Source organism: Pterocles gutturalis, unplaced genomic scaffold (genome assembly GCF_000699245.1).
Source record: "Pterocles gutturalis isolate BGI_N339 unplaced genomic scaffold, ASM69924v1 scaffold45101, whole genome shotgun sequence".
Taxonomy (NCBI): Eukaryota; Metazoa; Chordata; class Aves; order Pterocliformes; family Pteroclidae; genus Pterocles; species Pterocles gutturalis.
The window spans coordinates 860-19,657 of NW_010102093.1; the positions used below are offsets into that span (position 1 = coordinate 860).

At 41.2% G+C, this 18,798-nt stretch overlaps 1 protein-coding gene across 1 annotated transcript; it reads left to right on the plus strand.

Moving 5' to 3' along the window:
* Positions 1-855: 855 nt before the first annotated feature.
* On the plus strand, positions 856-13,532 carry CREG2 (cellular repressor of E1A-stimulated genes 2; the record flags this gene model as incomplete). Its single annotated transcript, XM_010085256.1, has 3 exons — positions 856-1,025; positions 12,292-12,405; positions 13,396-13,532. Coding segments are annotated over 3 exons (421 nt in total), but the record flags the coding sequence as incomplete, so codon positions are not given.
* Positions 13,533-18,798: the final 5,266 nt, after the last annotated feature.

Consider the following 18,798-nt stretch of genomic DNA (forward strand, 5'->3'; position numbering starts at 1 on the left):
GTCCAGGTGATAACATCATCCAGGGTTTTCTTATTAACTATTCATATTTAATTTGATTTTGCTGTAAAGGATTTACCAGTTACATTGAATTAATGTTTTGACTGATAATTTTACTATTTAACATCTAATTGACCATGAGGAAAGAAATATCTGAAGACGTGAAAAAATATTAATTCATTGAGTATCCATCATTGCAATTTATAATGGGATGAAAAGCAGAGTAGGAGTATAAATCATTATGAGGAATATTAATTTGTGTCACTCCTGGGCAAGGGCATTTTTGTATGCATTATATCCACTGTGTATACACAGGCCAGTGTATGGGAGAAAATTTTTGAAAACTTAGCTCCCTGGTGTCCCTCCTCTGACATGGGAGGAAGGTTTACTCCAGCTGGCTTGGTGGCTGAGACCCCTCATAGCTGAGGTTCCTGCCCAGGCAGCTGAACTGATGTCCAGCTTGACTTTAAAAAACTCTTGCTAAAATGCTTTTCCCTCTTTCATGGAAAATTAATGGAATCACATTGCAAATCAAGGCTGAAAAGGGAGGGAAAATAAGCATAAGAAGAAGGCTGAATCAAGGCTAAATTATGTTCTAGATCCTTTTGGGTTTGAGAAAAGGTATCAGCACTGTTTTAGAGTAAACATTGCTTGATGCTAATGGCATTGATTTTAATGCACTTAAACATTTTTAATTTGGTAGTTCCTTTAAGCTCAGTGGAAGAGAAAATGTTCTCTATAGTGTCATGGACAGGACTTGAAATAGAGGAGAGACCTGTTTTCATAGAAGCATGATAGACCTAATTTAGAAGAAGGTCTGTGCAAAGATGTAACCAGTTGCTTATTTGGATTTTGCAGCTCCAAGGTACGCCCTATGGGAACTGTTTACTTCTCAGCGATGGTCCCGTCAATAACAGCACTGGAATCCCTTTCTTCTACGTGACGCCAAAGGATAACACAGTGGCAGATCTCCTGAAGAATCCTGTGGCTTCTCTGACCCTGCCAGAGGCAGACGGAAATTTCTGCAGGTAACAGAGGTTTATCCACCTACTACCACCTTCGGTGGGAAAGGAGCCCTCAGAACAAAATGCTGAGTCCCCACCTTCAATGTCCTGCATTTATTTTTGGCTCTCACCATCAGCTACAAGCTCCTCAGCTTTGTTTTGCAGGAAGTTGCCCCAGTAAAGCATGGTAAAGAAAAGCAGAAGTGTCAGTGAAGTGTATTGTAGCATCAGCAGCTGCTTTCCATGACTTTCAGCTCTCACATTAACATACCTAAATTTTAATCTCTTCTTAGAGGTGCAAGATAAAATGTAGGTGTTCAAGATCCCATTATAGGCCATGGCGATTTAGGCAATAAAGTCCATAGCGTTTCAAGGGCCCTCCAAGTCACGGTAAAGCCAACACTGTCGCTCTGCTGAACAGCTCTGCAGGCCCTGCTGATTGCCTTGATATGGTTCTAGCTCTCCAGGGTCTCTAAGGGGATCTCAGGCTCTTAGTTCAGAAGTTATACACTCAGGACCATGCTATCCAGTCTAATTTCCACCTCTTCAGAGGGTATAACTGAATATAATACCATCACAAATTTTTGGTGCCTTCTGTATCATGAGAAGTTGGCAAATGTTCCTCCACATAAAGGAAGCCGGGTCTGAGATTTACTGGTCTACAGTCGACCCCAGGTTCATCTCTCCAGAGATAGCACTGAGTTGACTTATTTCTTCCTAATCATGTGTACAATGAGTAACTCCAGATCACCAAAGCTTTACGTGTGTAAAATGTATATATGTCAACTTGAAGATGATTCCGTTTTCCCCTCCATCCTTGTCTCCTTCAAAAAGACATATCTCTGCCATATGTTTGTTTACAGTCAAACATGTGGCAAACTTGGCTGGGTCACCCTTCTGTGAAGTGTTATTTCCAAAGGTCTCTTTGCGTGACAAGGTACATGACACCGAAACTGTGTCAGACAGGACTCTGTTACCAAAGCAGATCTTAGCTGATATTCCAAGGAGAGAGAGAGAAGAACTGGAAATTACAGGCTGCTTCAGAAAGAAACAGGATTGAAAGTTTTTACCCCAACTTAAGGTCCTCTTTGGGGGAGGAGCGGTTTACCGTAAGAACTGGATCCCAGATTTCCCACCTCTCAGCTGAGAACAACACTGGAAAAAGCAGTGAATTGCAAATGTAAAGCACCTTACTGTTGCACTCATCTGTATTTGCCTCCAGAACATACTGTCTGTTTTCTTAAGAGATATGGCAGTAAAATGAAATGTTTCTTAGTCCTAAGCAGTACAAGTGATTTCAGGCTGACATCCTGTTCCCAAGGAATGGAAATCATGGCTTCCTTTTGCAACATCAAACACCTAATAGTAACCTTCTATGGCAACATTTGTTAAGGTAATTCAGCTTTGAATGCTTGAGAAGGTCAACAGAATGGTGAAGTTAAGACCAGAATGGTTCTGCTTGTTCCTTATAATTATTTTATTAACTATTTTTAATTCATAATTTCAAATTTAAGTAAATGTGTGTTATTTTGTAACAGGCTAATGGAACTTATTGCTGCTTTCTAAGCATTTTCCTTAAACCAAATAGTGACCTGAATATCTAGACCAAGTGCTTAAAAAAATGTATGTTAAGCTTGATGTCCTAGCACCTACCCAATGCCCTATTTTCAGAGGCTCAAGAAGCTGAGCAACTTCCATTGATGATAACTGCTGGTGTTGAGCACTTCTGAAAACTACACACCCATTTAGGCACTTAAGTGTGGCCTTTTATCCCTGACTGTAAACATCCACTCTTGAAAGTCTTTGCCTTTTATGTTTTAGCAACGTCACCTCCTGATTTACCTGTTTGCAAAGTGGCAATTTACCAACAAAAGAGAAATGCTGCATGATTTATAGAAATATGAAACTCATATACATCACAACCCTTCGAGAATATTTATTTGCTATCTTTCTATTAAGTAACTATTAATTTCCAAACCAAACCACTACCCTTTTGTTCCATGTGCCAGAATGTACTGCTGTTTGTCTTGCATCCAGGGCAAACCTGGATTCTGCCACCCAACTTTCTAGTCCCCTCCGCAGCCTGCGACAGTGCTCTCTGTCGAGAAGAGCAATCTGGGCACCACCAAGGAGCCAAACCTGGGTGTCCAAGACAGCTTAGGCCAAACTAATTACGAGTGGCCACATCCCTACTCTCCCACCTTACCACCAGGCGCATGGTGTGCCCCCATCCTTCTCTCTCTCATCAGCTCTGGGCTTTGCCTCAGCTGAAACACAAATCAGAAGAAAATGAACCTGATGATGAGAATAAGGTTTTCTGCCAGTCCTTCTTTTCTTGCCATGGCCGCTGATACTCCTGGCCATGCAGTCCCACCCCCTCCCTTCAGCTGACCATATGGTGGGCCTATTTTAGCTCAGTAACCGAGCAAAAATCTCTTCCCTTATTTTTGCTGGATTAGATTACTACTGGGTTAGTGACTTGAATCAACTCCCCAAGAGCCAGAGGAGTGCAAAGGAGAGGGGAAAGGAGAAGGTGGAGGAAAATAGGACATCCTCATTTTAGCATGTAACCATACTCTAAATATTGAGCTACGTACAAAGATTCAGAGTCTAATCAGTGCTTCTAGCTTTATTTATTTTGTTCTTACATTCAGTTTGTTTTTCATTATTTCTGGAGTTCTCATCTGGAACAGATGTTGGCTGGCTTTAGTGCAAAGAACAAGTGATATGGAGAACGACAAGCTGGGGCATTTGCTGAGCTGCAGTTTGTGTTTTTGGTCCTAGCAAGGAAAATGTGAGCAAGCTCTGGGGCTATCTAACAGCCAGGAAGCATGTGGGCACTGGGACTTTAACTTTCTTCTTTCCCTTCCCTGTGTAAGCAGGGTCAGAAATGAATTTACACTTTAACCTAGCAACCCGTGAGTGATTTTTACATTTTAAACTAGCAACATCTTAAACTGCAGCCCTGCACTGCATCCTACCGTTACCCTACAGAGAGGGCTTCTGTGGGCAGCATGACAGTGAAGAAAACAAGGGTGTTCGGGTGCTGCTGCCAGTGTTTGGGGTTGCCTGTCCCCTGCACTGCCTGCAGCAGTGGATGCGCTGCTGGTAACACAGCCAGCTTGCTGGCTCTGCCGCAGGCAGCTCAAGCATCCCTTTCGGGGTGCACTCTACCTGCTGAGATAGCCAGGCTGTGCCATGCAAATGGCACGTAGCATCCTGAGTGCAGAGCTTTACGTGGTGGCTCAGGCTCTGCATAGCAGCTTCCTTCCTCTTCTTTACTCACACTGTATGAGAGGCAAGACCTCTGAAAGACCTCAAGACCTACTTGTATTAAGACAGTATCGGTGGAGTTTCCTTTGCAAAGGAAAGTGTCATTTGTAGATGGTTTTAATACCAGAAGTTCTCTCAGCCAAGGGCATCATTGTTGTGGTTTCAAAATAATTATACAAAATAGCTAAATGAATAAATGCTCTGTGTGAGAAAGTTCATGTCCTTGCATGCTAGCAATGTGTTTGTAGCTTGTTTGATCATGTGGAATTTTATTAGAATTTCATTATTAACCTAGTCTGAGTTTTAAGAATTAAAATAAATGTGAAAGCTGGTCGATGCCCGTAGTCAATGTTCTTGGGAATATTTGGCACTTCCCTGAAAAATGCTTCTGACCTATTGCACACAAAAGAAATCCCTGGCCTTTAGAAAGAAAATATAGCTGACATTTCAATAGTTTTCTTGTATCTAATGAGTATCAAGTGACTTGTGTGCATGTACATCAGATTGATATTAAATTTACTTAGTAGTGATTTTTATTTGTTTTGTTTCAGAACAGATTCAAGTTTCAAACCATGGCAATAAATATTTTCACTTTCAGGGATGTAAGAAATACAGAGTGGCCTTTTTGGTCCTCCAGCCTTAATATTTAACCATCTGGGGAGAAAATTTGAAAAGCCTAAACTAATAAGAGAAATAACATTTAATAATGAAAGAAAGAGAGCTGCGATGCATCTGAATAGGCACTAATTACAAGATATTACCATGTTGCAGCTACAGTCTGGATTCCTCATCTCTGACCTAGAGATTGCCATTTCCCAGAGGGAGACGGGCTGCACTTCTCTGAGAAGGCTCTCTGATGGCCAGGCTACAGAAAGCATTCGTTAAGAACTACACTGCATCCTATCTAAAGGCTGATAAATGGATAATAGAGGCAAGAAAAATTAAATGGTTCAGGGCTATAAATAGACTAAGCTGGCATGTCTATGCCACAGACATGCTGAAAAGATTGAGTCCCATTCTTATAGCTTCCAGAGGGAGCAAGGCTGAGCCCGACATTAAGGAATAGAGCAGCTATTGTTCTAAATGCATTTCCCAACACACAGGCTGCTCAGAGGATCTCCTATTCCAAGTAAGTTCCTGGGCCTGCCTCATTACAGCTGCAGTCTGGAAAACAGGCAATTAATTTTAAACATGTGTCGCCTCCTTGACATCAGGTTCAGCACATTCGAAGGGACCAACTGGAGCTTTCTTAGAGAAGGAGCAGTTACACAGCTGCCGTGAGCTGGTTTTCACACAAGGGAAAAAGAAAGAAAAGCAGTGAGCTTTCGGGTCAGTCCACTGGTTGGTTTTCCTTTGCTATTAGTTTGAAAGATGATGTTTCAAATCCACACTGCAGACTGCCAGCAATTTTGAGGGACTCAGATTCCTGCATCAGGGGTGGCTCCATGAGAGCCATTTTACCCTCCACGCTCATTGAGGTAGCAGATTGGCACAACTGGGACAACCTCTTCAGTGGACATAAGCTAGCTCCGCAGGTTTCCTAAACTCTGCACTGAAAAGGCTGAAAGGAAGCATGGAGCATCTCCAGTGCTTCTGGAGAGTAATTCAGTGGGTTTGGGTTCCTGCTGCGTGGTGGATCGGCAGCGTGCATAAAATGCTGACCGCATTCCTGGGCAATCCTGAGAGACGATAAGCTTGCCATGGGTGGTAGGCACAACCTTTGAGATGTCAGTTGGCCATCCAACTGCCTCTGGGTTTGTAGAGTCACTGTCTGGTAACATGAGGATGAATACAACAAAGAAATTTGGCACTGCACCTTCACACAAAGACAAATGACGCACACAGAAGGCAAGGGCTGAATCCAGACATCCCTCAATTTTTGAGATCCACCTCCTGGTTTTGTGGCACAGACACACTTCTAGTTCTGGTATTTATATTGGCCCTTTTTAGTCATATGCAAGTAATTATGTCAGTAGCTGTTCCTGAAAAATCTGTTTGTAAAAAAATCAGGAAGATACCAAATTAGAAAGTAAAATATGAAACCTACTATCATCATGACCTAATGCACACAATATAGCTCTAAATTACTATTGTTTTTTCCCTGTATTCTTAAATAACCAACTTCCCAAAGTCCCTTTCTGGTGAAGTAGTATGTATTTCTCTAACTCTGTTTACAGAAATAGTTGATGCTGTGATTCTTTTTTTTTCCCCCAGTGAAGCATTTATGGTTAAACTATATAAAAGTTTCCTGACTGAAACATAGAGTTCAGCTAAAGAAATAAGTTGTTATTGTCCATGAAGACAGACAAACAGACTGACTTCACTTAACAAATTCTAATTAAAACATTCTAGGAAGGATCATCTTCTAGGAAGAGTGGAATGATTTAAAACATGAAAACAGGTATACTATGGATACAGGCTCACTTGGATGCAGAAGAGCCATTGTACCAATGCTCTTCAGCTCCCAAGCCTGACTTCAGATTCAGAACAGAAAACTGCTCCTCCAAAAGTGAAAACACAGATGTCTCTTAACTATCTTTACTGTCTCTCAAACATGGCTGATAAATTCTTGTCAAAACCAGAGCAGTGCAGGGCAAAACTGCCCAGCTGTATCCAGCTGAAGGCCAGCAACAGCTTTTCAGATTATGAAATTGCTTTCAGCAGAGATTTTGTTTGACGTTCATGCCATGCAGATTAGCAGCACCAATACATTCTTTCTGCTTCAGAGACTCTGGTAGTTAGTGGTGAGTAAATGAAATGTATGAGGAGGATAACTTGCTTTTCAAAAAATTAATCACATTTATGAATCAAAATTTTAAGCACTTTGCAATAATTCTCTGAGGACATAGCATTTCCTCTCTTCTTTTCTGTAGATTTTAGGGGACTAAAATTCCTATGATGTATTTTATATACTAGAAAATAACTCTGACTCCTCACCTTGTGCCCAGTTTCGGGCTAGGCAAGCAAGATCCCAGCCTAGGGTGACAGGGTGCCTATTACCTGGCATCCATGGGAGGTGGCAGGGATGGGCCGTTCCAGCAGCCAGTCCCCACCTCCTACTTGCATGGCTTTGTATGGCTCCTGCTGCTGCTATAGGAGAGGTTAGGATGTGTGGAGACAGTCATTGCCCTTATGCCATGAATGAGCTGCATGCTCTAAGGTAGAAAAAAATGTAGGAAAACTCTTCTCTAGGGCTTTCTTCTTAGTACTCTGTCTCTCCTTTTCTGCAATAGGAGAAAGTTCTTTCCCAACTCCTTTTCTCTTCCATTCTGCTCAAGAAGTAGAGGGGTAAAATCTGTGCTTTTTCACAGGGCAGGGAGAACTGCATTCAGGCGAGATGGGCAGGATTTATGGATCCTGACAGGGAAGATGGAAGGTCCTGTCTCCTCAGGGGGGCTGGAGAAGGATGGCAGCTCCTCTGTGGGAAAAGGTGGCTGGGGAAATAAAAAAAGAGAAATTCCCCTCCACAGACCCCTGCTTCCTCCCCCAGTCCCTGGAGCATTACTGAACCCTCCCACGTTCCTCCTACCGATTCCCTCTGGGGAAACCTGGCTCTCCTTTGGAAGTGCCTCCCACACTCCTGTTTTGCCTCTACTACTGATCTGTGCCAGATCTGTTTCACCTCACTAATGGACTGCAGAGGCCGAGAATTAAGATAATGCTCAGGGATACTATTGGTCAGAAATTAGGAGACAGAGCATCGTCAGTCAAAGCAGAGATCTCAACTGCAAAAGGGAAGCCTAACAAAGTCCCAACATCATCACCTTGTGTACCAATATAACCACATCAGCCTGAACTATGGGTTCATCAGAACTGGATTGGGCTAGTTGTTGTATAGGAACCTTCTAATTAAAATCCAAGAGATGGCTAGTGTAGTAAACAATTTAATGAGTAGGTGGCACTCTTTACCCTGAACCACTCTTGAACCACAAGCCAGAACGTGCAGAAGTAGTACGCAGTAAAATAAGTGGGACGCGTTCAGCAGCAGTGCACTTTGTGGCATTTGCATCACTGTTGGGAGACATATTTCACTTGGACACAGACATCTCCTTAAGCTCAGTAAAGCTGGCACCTTTGTCAGTGAATGCAGCTCTTGCGCTCATCTCACATGCTTGGAAGAAACAACTGCCTGGACCCAGTCAAATTCTGCATACCTAGTTTGCTCACCGTAAGCAGAGGAACAGGGACAATCAACTTCTCTTTCTTCACAAATCAGATGAATAATTAAAATAATCGCTCTTAATGCACTGTGTTCTTCTAAAATGCATAAACTGTATCTGCCATTTTAATCTGGCTTCCCTCAAATTCTGCAACAAGGTGTATGTATTTTACATAATCATAAAAAATAAATGTGTTCCCTATTGCTTGGTCTCCTTCCACAGTTCCCTGCTTTCTCTTCTCCTCAGTTCATATTTTATCATAGCCTTGATGAAATGCTCTCCAGGGAGACAGAGGACCTGATTCCGGTAAAGACAGAGCCTGAGAAGCCACCTGGGGTTTACGAGGGAGAGACAGACAATGTCACTGCCTCTCCCCTTGGCTCTGCCTCCCCCTCACCCGCAATCAGCAGTGCACAAATGTTATATAAATCCGCTCCTCCCCACCTACTTGTTCTTGTGCCAATAAAGATAAAAAGAACCCAAGGACTGAGAGCTGAATATGTGTTTATTTGTACAGAAGGCAAGAAATGACTAGCGAATGCATGACTAGACCTCTACAGATGTGAGGAATAGTTTAGCAAATATACCTATTTATCCCTTATATCCCTTTATCTTTAGGAAAAATATGAGATATATCCCCAGCTATGTCCTTTTACTCCTAGGAAGCAAAGCCTGCATTTACATTGGTTGTACCGGTAATACCACTGAAAATTCAAGACCTGTTCACAATGGAGTTAGAAGTGGTAGCTGTACGCTTAGTGATTTTTGATGGTTTAAAAAGTATAAAAGTAATCACACATTATGAGAGAAATTCCACGCCAAAAAAACCCGATGCAGAAACAGATTTGCTTCAGAATATGAAGGGCTCCTTTGATAAAGAAAATACTAATGCTAATGTAAGATTAGAATACAAGGTTCCTATTCTTAAACAGAAAACCTATGATAAGAGGCAGGGCTAAAAGCAAAGCCAACAAAGGAATAACACAGCGTACTGAACTCAAATGTATCATTGTCCTGTTCAGCTCTTCCAAAATTTCAAATTTTCAAACAAATAATTTGTTTGCCTCATTTCACAGAAAAACAAACTGACCTTCCAGAGTATTATTCCAACGTGCAAAATTCAGTTTGAATAACTTTCACTGGGAAGGATAGTATTGTGTGTGTCGATCAGTGTAACACCCTGACTCACGAGAACATACAGAAAACTGCAAACAGAAGATGGAGCTGGGGAAAAAACAGAAATAAAACCATTCCAGATATGGATGTACAGTGTGTGGGTTTTGTTGTCAGCTAAATATGTGGAGAGCAGTTTTGCCTGTGAATCAGGGAAGGCTGACATCTGACACTAGTCCTATCAGGCAAAACCGTCTCAGAAAAGGCAGGCAGGATTCACTTCTCAACCACAGCAACGTCAAGTCTATTGCCTACTCAAAATCAACAAGTATGCATGTAGAATAAACATGTACTTGCACAAAAAGATCAAATAAGCATAATTTGAGAAGGCGTCAGACCAAAACCTCTCACTGCTCCTGATCACGCCCAAATCTATCACCTTGATCCACTCAGTGAAATGCAGCCATCCTTTAATAGCAAACCCTTTCTAATTCCTCTCTGAAAGTAATTAACAACATCTTACCTTATAACGAAGAAAGGCACTTGCAAATACTCGTGCTTTTCCCATCTCTTCAGTTGTTTTACAATACTGTTATGCTACAGAGGAAATGGTTTCATACACACAGATACACAGTTACTAGTTTAAACAATCTTCTGAAATGAAATTTTGCTAGTGAGAAGTCCCTTCCCTTCTGTATTTTTAAGAATCATCAAGTTAAATATATAAACGCAGGTAGAGGGTGTTGATACAGTATTAAGATTCAGCAACAAAGCTAGCAATAGATCAGGAGATCACTTCAAATGGACTTTCAAGACTCTGCTATTCAGGGCCAGCAGTTGCAAGAGTGTAAATATGCACTGACCTGGCTGCTGGACGTGCAGGTCCTCAGCTGACATCCTTTGTGTGTGGGACTCAGCTCCTCTCTCCACAGCTGTATACGCTGTATTCACCTATGTTTATTAGTGTTTTGGTGGGTAAGCATCTTGTTGGACCATGGATGCTGAACGGCCACATAACACCCAACGCCTATGCAAAAGAAATGCCAGGAGCTATGGGTATCCCTGGGGCATGGAGCTGTGCTGCTTAGGGACAGGATGCTCTCAGGCCACCACCATAAGCCAGCTATGAAACTGCATCTGCAGCATGCAGGAGGAGTTAGCATTGAGTATCTACAGCATGCCAAAGTGATCACATAGATAAGTTTGTAGTCTGAATACACACTGATAGAAATAAACCCAGTGCCAGGGCAGGGAATGCAGATTTTCAGGTACTCAGGAGGCCATTCATTTGTTACTTCATAATAAAAAAATAATATATTAGAGAAAATTAGACCATTATTTATTGATGCGAACAGAAATTTGAGCTTAATCTTTGGCATCTGCCCTTCATCCCATGCAGAAAGCGTGGTAGAGAAAAAAGAGTATTGGTGGAGTTTGTCCAGAGGTCACTAAGCTGAACACCCTCTTCAGACAACTGCTACTCCAGACTGCACAGGATGCTGAAAAAACATCCCAGAGACGATGTGACTCCAAATGGCTCTTTGGAGCTGAGGCTACAGCCAGTGCCAAGTGCTTACTGGGTATAGCTGAGTATCAAGCAGCCCGCTATAGCGCCTTGCATATCTCTGTTCGTGGCCCCATCTATAAAAGCAGATACTTTATCCAGTGAGCTACACAGTCTTTCATAACCATCTGTGGGGAATCTGCAGGTGTTAAATTAGCTGCAGGAGGATGTCCGTATGTTTCCTGCATGCAATACACACATATTGAGAATTATAAACAGAAAAAAAAAAAAAAAGCCATTGCAGATTGCACGCAGTTAAGGCTAAAGGGCTCAAGCCAGGATCTTTAAGTAAAATTACACACAGATAAGATGCAATTTACTGTGATTTGCTGCTTCTGATTAAAACACAGAGAAGAAGAAATGCAGTCTTTGTTTCCTAATGTAGTTTTTTGGGCTTAAGTTCTTATGTGGGGAGGCAGCCCCTTGAGATGCTGAACAGTCTCAAACTGCTGGCAACGCGACTTGGAACCGCTCAGCACTTGCCAGGACCTGGCCTTTGCAGTCATTTCGTACAACTTTTTTTTTGTGACTGGTCAATTTACTTATGATTTATATCCTTGTATTGTATATGCCAGAGTCAGCAATTGCCCTGTAGCTACTAATGGGAGTTTTTTATTATTACTGTATAGAAAAAGCCAAAAGGCAACAAGCACCTTCCCGGTCCTGGTTTGAAGGATGGAGGCAGCTGGAGAATTTTTTTTAATAGATCTTACTTGTCTCTTTGGTGTAAAGCAGATGAAAAATGGGTAAAAATGAACAAGGACTGGGTTTCTAGAATAGGCACACAGAAAAGACCTTACATTTCATGCACAAATACATGTATGCACACTTACTTTGTAGGCATAGGCACAGACTAACCATCTCACTAGTTCTTTTCAGAATCCTTAATTCAGGTCTGCACATATGTCTGGGAAAACTACCACTTTCACATTTTTTACATATATTAATTCAGTTTTTGAGAGCATAAATTAAGATTAACCAAGTGTCTACAGCAGATCTGTTTCAGGTGAGTATTCCTTCCAGACACCGCCCCCCCCTCCCCAAATGTTATAGCTGGATACAGAAAAGACTTGCAAGGCTTGACAAAATACTGCAGCTTTTTAGATGCAAGCAGGAATACTCCAAAACCCTTAACACAGAAGCCAAGCTGTTACATATGAGCATTTTTCTCTGTGCACAGAAAAAATGTAGTCGATCCAGAGGATCCAAGGTGCACCAGGCTGACTCTCACGGGACAGATGGTCACAGTGCCTCCGGAGGAAGTGGAATTTGCCAAGCAAGCAATGTTTTCCAGGTCTGTATGTAACAGGCATCTAGTAGAGTGCAACCCGCAGGTTTGAGACAAATATAGGGATGTGGCTGTTTGGTATGGAAAATCTGAGAAGTAACAAGCCTGATCTTCAGTTTGGGGCCACAAAGCATGTTGGCTCCTGTGTGGCTTGGAATGACAGGCAGAGATGTGCGACCTCCCTTTAACTCTTGAGGTAATGAAATATGGAAATGCAATTAGTCAGTATTGGGCTCTGGTAAAGCATGTGGTTTATAAATAGGGATTATGAAAATATTTCACCTGGCTCTGAGGATTCCATAAATCCAGGGTGTATCTGTTACCTTTAATGATTCTTCCTCACCTTAGGACAAGTGATGCTCTTCAGCCACAGCCCCCTACTCGGAGACACAGCAGAACTCTGCTGCCTTACACCTATTTGCAGGGTGGAGCTTATGGGTTTTATTACCTCTCCAGGTAATCCGCACCCAGTGTTGCAGATGGGGAGGGTCTCCTTGAGCTAGCTGTAAGGGCAGGCCCAAGAAATGAGAGAGAAATAGAGGGTGAGAAGGCCAGAGGCAGGCAACAGCTCAAAGAGGCTGTGCTCTGCCTGATAGTCAGTTTTATTAGCTCTCCTGCCACAGCGACTGTTATTGAAGATGTAGTATTTTCAGAACACTGTTTCCTTTGAACAGATACAAGCACAACCCTGACACACGTTTGGAGAATCTCCTCTGTTTTTCACTTATTTAGAGACCAAACAACACCTGCCTTTAGAGATGGGGTTCTGCCACGGCGGATGGTGGTGTTCACCGGCTGCCTTCATTGCCACTCTGCCAGGCTGGGGTGTGTGTGGAAGATCATAAACCTTACTGCAAGGGAGGGCAAAAAAGATCAATGGTGGTGGTTCTCAGATCTCAGGTTTCACTCTGGCTGAGCACACTAAGCTGAAAAAAAAAAAGCAGACTACGCATATGCTTTGGCACATCTTTTAATTTTTTTTCCTTGTACTTCCAGGCACCCGGTGGTAAGAAAGTGGCCTCGCAGCTATGAGTGGTTCTTTATGAAAATGAACATTGAGCACATCTGGTTTCAAAGCTGGTATGGAGAAGTTTCTGCCATTGCAGTAGATGAGTATTTAAAAGCAGTTCCAAGTAAAGGATGATTGAATGAGCTTTGAGACAGAGATCTGCTGAGTTTCCTTTCCAAACTTTTAAAACTTCATGCTGGATGGTAACTTCACAGTGATTTTTTTTTCCCAAAAGGCTTCAAAATAGCCATCTTACAAAGAGCAGAGTGAAAATAAACTAACACAGACTTTCAAATTATAAGGGAGAGGTGGATACTAGCCCTACCCTGCAATGTACAAATGTGTACGCAATGCATCATCTTGAACACTGCTTAAAAATGTTTTGTATCTGTTTGTTTTGACTTTTATTGCTGTGCACCCACAGGGAAACAACAGTATGTGCTAAATATAATGTTCTGATTTACAGAAAAAGCATACTGCCTATTCAGAACCCTCTATGTATTCTGGAGGTGTTACTGCTGCTTGGTCTCCCTTGATTTGTAGGTACTCCAAGATAAACTTAACATCTGTGACTTTAGATACTTAAGCTTTAAAAAAAATATTTTGCTAAAACTGCCTTCATTTGCTAAATTATATTTTCTATGTGTGCTTTTCCCTAATTATCTAATTTGCTATTTCACTTGGAAATTGAGTAGAAATTATCTCTTTTAGTAGGAAAAAAATGCAAGCAGCTCACACATCACGCCTCCAGTACAACTTGTCTCTTACTGACAGGAAGCTGGTTAAACACGTTAAGGGCCGAAACCAAATCAGCCCCACAAGGATTATCCCAATGCAAGTATAAACATTCTCATAAGAAGAATTTAAGTAAATGTTCTCAGCTAGCCTGTTCCTATTACGAGACAGGAAAAGTATTTTTAATAGCCTGTAGTTCCAATTTTTTTGCATCCCTTCTCAAGCCACTGCTTTATTTTTAACTCATTTGTGCAACTGATTTTTGTAAACCATCATGAACTCATCTAGAGGTGGAGCCAGTCCCTTAACTCTGTTCCCTGACCAAGTTTAAAGGGCTTGTCCATGCATTTATTTTTTACAGAAACCTAAAGACAGGTACTCATTTTCATAGTGTGGAAAGTGCAAACTTTGTTGCAAACACATTATGACACCTCAAGATAATACCAAGAGAGTTCAAAGGTATTTTACTCACCTTGAGCCCTTTCTCTAGATGTCCTGTTAAACCTACTCTTGCAGTTCCTAAGGGTATCACAGTAAGAAAGGTCTCATGGCTAACCTGCCAAGTCATTGCACAGTTTGCAAGTTATACAGCTGTTCTCCCTGTTACATTAAGAAAGAGACACATTTGAGATGAAGCTTCTGTGCCTGTGAGGAAGGTCTTCCAGCAGCCCTGCAAGGGCACCCAAGCTCTGGACACCAGCCCGTGCCACAGCCAGGCTGAAGAGGAAGCTGGCTCCCTGGGCGAGCAACCTGAGCTTGTACAGGTTAATCTCCAGCCAGAGCTCAGAGGCAGCTGTGTGAGCTCTGACCAGCTGGAAGCCAATTAAGTGTAGCTGAGCTTATTTTGGTTCAGGCATGGAGAAAGGGAGTCATTCCCGGAGTGGAGCTGGGCACCATGCTGGTTTAACTACCAGGGGCCACTTAGCCCTTGGGCAAGTTCAAGGCTCCAGGTATCACTACCAATCCTGATATTCTATGAGCATCAAAGACAAACTTGGGAGGGAAATATTGTATAGACATTTATAAGCATTTTTTTTTTTGTCTCATTGCCAGAGACTCTGTTAGCAGTGCAGATCTTTTGCAGAGATAATTATGCAAAAGGAGGAAGCATCCTGCCTGAATACATTTCCTTTTATTTTTTTCTTGGTAGATGAACAGCATTTTCCCATTTGAGTTTGCCCCCAAATCTTGTACTGTGTAGTACTGAAGCAAAACAGCCCGTCCTGTACAGATTTATAGAATACCATGAAGCGAAATCCTCCTTGATTCCTATCATTTTGCCATGGAGATCTTTGTCCACTATTGATTTGACACTTTGCCCACTAGGATTAATGGGACTTTTAAAACAGAGTTCAACAGGCAGAGTGCTAGACCCTGTAAGGGAATCTCCACAAGTCTAAGATTTCTGTGCAACTTTAATTACATGTTTAATTATCCCAGTTCACTACAATTCCCAGAGAAACCTCAACTGCCTGTTCTTTCCCCTGCCCCTAAACACACACGCACAGATTAAGCAAATCCAGTGTACAAGCTTAATATTTAAGCAAGCTGAAGAAAAGAGAAGGAATTTTAGAAATGCTGCTGTTACTATACTCTAATTTTCACTTCCATCCTTAGCCTGGTAACCGTGACGTGGTTCTATGTCCTATCCATTAACTTATTAACACTCTAGCATTAAAGTAGCAAGGGACTGTACTGACGATGTTTAGTAGAGCTTTTACAGTTCAAGAAGTCAGTGTGCACTAAGAAAGGTTGTGAATTTACAATACCCTACTTGCTGCTCGCTGTCTCCTTGCACACCTAGATTAATTGGAGTAGCTTCTGTATTGTAAATTGACACATTCATCAAGAAGCTTTTGTATATGGACCTGCCGTGAAGCTCTTGACAGAACTTCGAAACATGAAACAGCAATGGCATGTAAAGTGACAAAAGGGGCTTCATGAAGAAATGCCATCTTAAATCACCTGTTCTCATTTCATGCTTCCTTCTCCCAAGGAATAGCTACCATAAAAGTCCTTTAAAGTCTGGAGAAATTAATCAAAAATATGACCTGCAGGTTTTGAATGGAATTTTCTGGAGAAAAAAAAAAGGGGGAGGACATACTAGTTTACTTTACATTATTAATTACATACTACTTCCAAATTTTCTTTAAACTGACAAATGTCTCAAGTGATATGGTTCATCACATGGTAAGTGATGTCTGTTAAAGCTTTTAATCCAGAGAGTATTGTTGAGCTCTCATGATAAAATCATAGTTCCTTGAGACTGTAAAGGGTCTGATCTTGCTTCAGTTCTAGTCAATAGCAAAACTCCTATTTATTTGTTGTGCTTTAATTATTAGAGCAAATATTTTTTTATAAAAGGTCTTGATAAGCACTTATGAATTTATTAAGCATTTCTACTAGCTGATGTGTAATCTATTTCCATGTGTTCTGTATTTGAGTTATTTCTGTAGCTTCCCCCAAAAAGCTTGTTGTGCAATGTGTATTATTTAAAACATTAACTGTGGTTTTGCAATATTTAAGAGAGTCATGTCTGTATACTTGATGAAAAAAGGAAGACAGAGTTCTAAACTTGGGTCCTCACTTTTTGCTAATTTGTGCAAACGCAAATGCATGTACAAGATTTAAGCACAGCTACTTTGAACTGCTGTTCTTATTTAACCAAAGAATGCTCCATTTTGGATGAAATTTTAATCACTTCAGAGGATGAAATGCAGCCTGTCTCATTTCTGGATGTGTATTGCAATTTGTAATGTATTTTGATTTCTAAAGATACTGAATGTTGTCAACAAAATGCCTATCAAGAAGAAATGCAAATAAAACCAATTTCAAAGTGGAAACTGCAGTTAAAATATTCTTGAGTCTTCAGTACACCATTAGCCAGAGTAACTAACCTTTTGCTGACAGCCATTAGAATTTCTATCTGATCTGAACATCTGCTTTTTTTTATTTATTTTTTTATTTTTTTTTTCAGTTTTCCTGAACCAAGCTAATTTCTCTCAAAATACTGCTGGGAATTGAGACTCAGATCTGTATCAGTACAGCTTCGCTTTCCTCTGGGGAGAAAAATCTAGCCAAGGACCTTTCATCTTTCCTTTGTCATCTCATTACTGTCAGCTTTGCTTTCACTGTGGTGGTTAAATGTCACTCCTAACAACATTTGCTCTTCTTTTCTGCACATGGGGACTGAGCATTCACCTGTCAGGTGTGCATTAAGGGTGTTTTGGAAGTTTCCTCAGTGCTATTTCTTCTCTTGCTAACCTTGCTCTTACAAGTTCTTGTTACAGCTTGTTCTCTGCTGTCTACTTTCCTCTGGCATGTTTTCTTAAGCCAAGGCTGACAATTTACCTTTCCATCTTGCTTTCCTGCACCCTCTCCTTTCAACAAAATTCAAGCTCTCCCACTAAAATTCCCACTTCATATCCGATAACGGTTATAGGAAACAGCCTGTGTTTCCTATTTATGCCTTACAGTCTTTGTCTTGCCACTGACTGGACTGCATTCGCTGAGGACTGTGACAATTTTCCTAACCTGTACAAATCACAGTCAACATCAGCTTCCTATTTTCAGTGACTCCACATTCTTAAAAGAACATTTCCTGCCACTGTTCCTTTCCTTTGTACTGATTCTTTTTACTTTTATCCCGTTCCAGGTGATGTCTATTCTGATTACACTAAGTGTCTTTCACTGTTTTTACCAAAAAAATCTAATCTGAACAACATTTTGGACTCACTAAAGGACTGTCACTTTTTTTTACATGCTTTTTGCCAAACACTGAATTCGTGCTCCTTCAAAACTGCCTGGCACTCGCTGTCCTTCAACACGGCTCACCCTTTAGCAGCCTCTACCACCACCTCCACAAACCCTCTCCCATCTAACATACTCCAGCTCCTCTATTGTCTTATCCTCTTTTTCCTATTTTTTTTCTTCATTAACTCTATTTTTTTCTGTGTTGTTCCCTCAACTTCCAATTCCTTCTCCACAGCCCCTTCCATGTTACCTTGCCTGCTCAGTCTTGGCTGTCTTCTTGATTTTGCTACTTTAATCTTGTTCTGACAATGTTCAGTGCCTTTGGAGGAAGTCCTAACACTGCCAAATATTTAGGGATAATGCTAAAGAGTTACTTTAAAGAATAGTTTGGGTTGACATTTATTTATTTATTTAAAGGCTGACTCTGGAACAGAAATGGGAACATATTTGGCCTTGGTGCCAACACAGAGTAGGGCAGTTCACCGACCTCATGTCTGATGACACCTTCTGTACAAACGATTCAAGGCTCTACTAGACCCTGTCTACATCAGCAGCCACAACATATGATTAGGAAGAAAAGGACACTACCTAAATTTGATGATGTTGTTTGATGACATAGGTAACAATGTATGATCACCCAGCTGTTAACTTGTGAAGCAGAAACGGGTGTATGCAACCATTCAAAAAAGATGGGTAGCTGGTGAAAACAAGCTGGAAAAGCTTGGAAGCTGGAAAAAGGTACTGACATCTTGTATGAAAAAACAGGTAACACTTTAAATGTGTTTATTTAAGAGGTATGTAACAAATAGTTCTATTCAATGGAAAACAAATCCATAAAATGATCATGTTCATTCCGTACCTTCATCTCTTATTTCAATACATTTTTCTACTTTTTTTTTTTT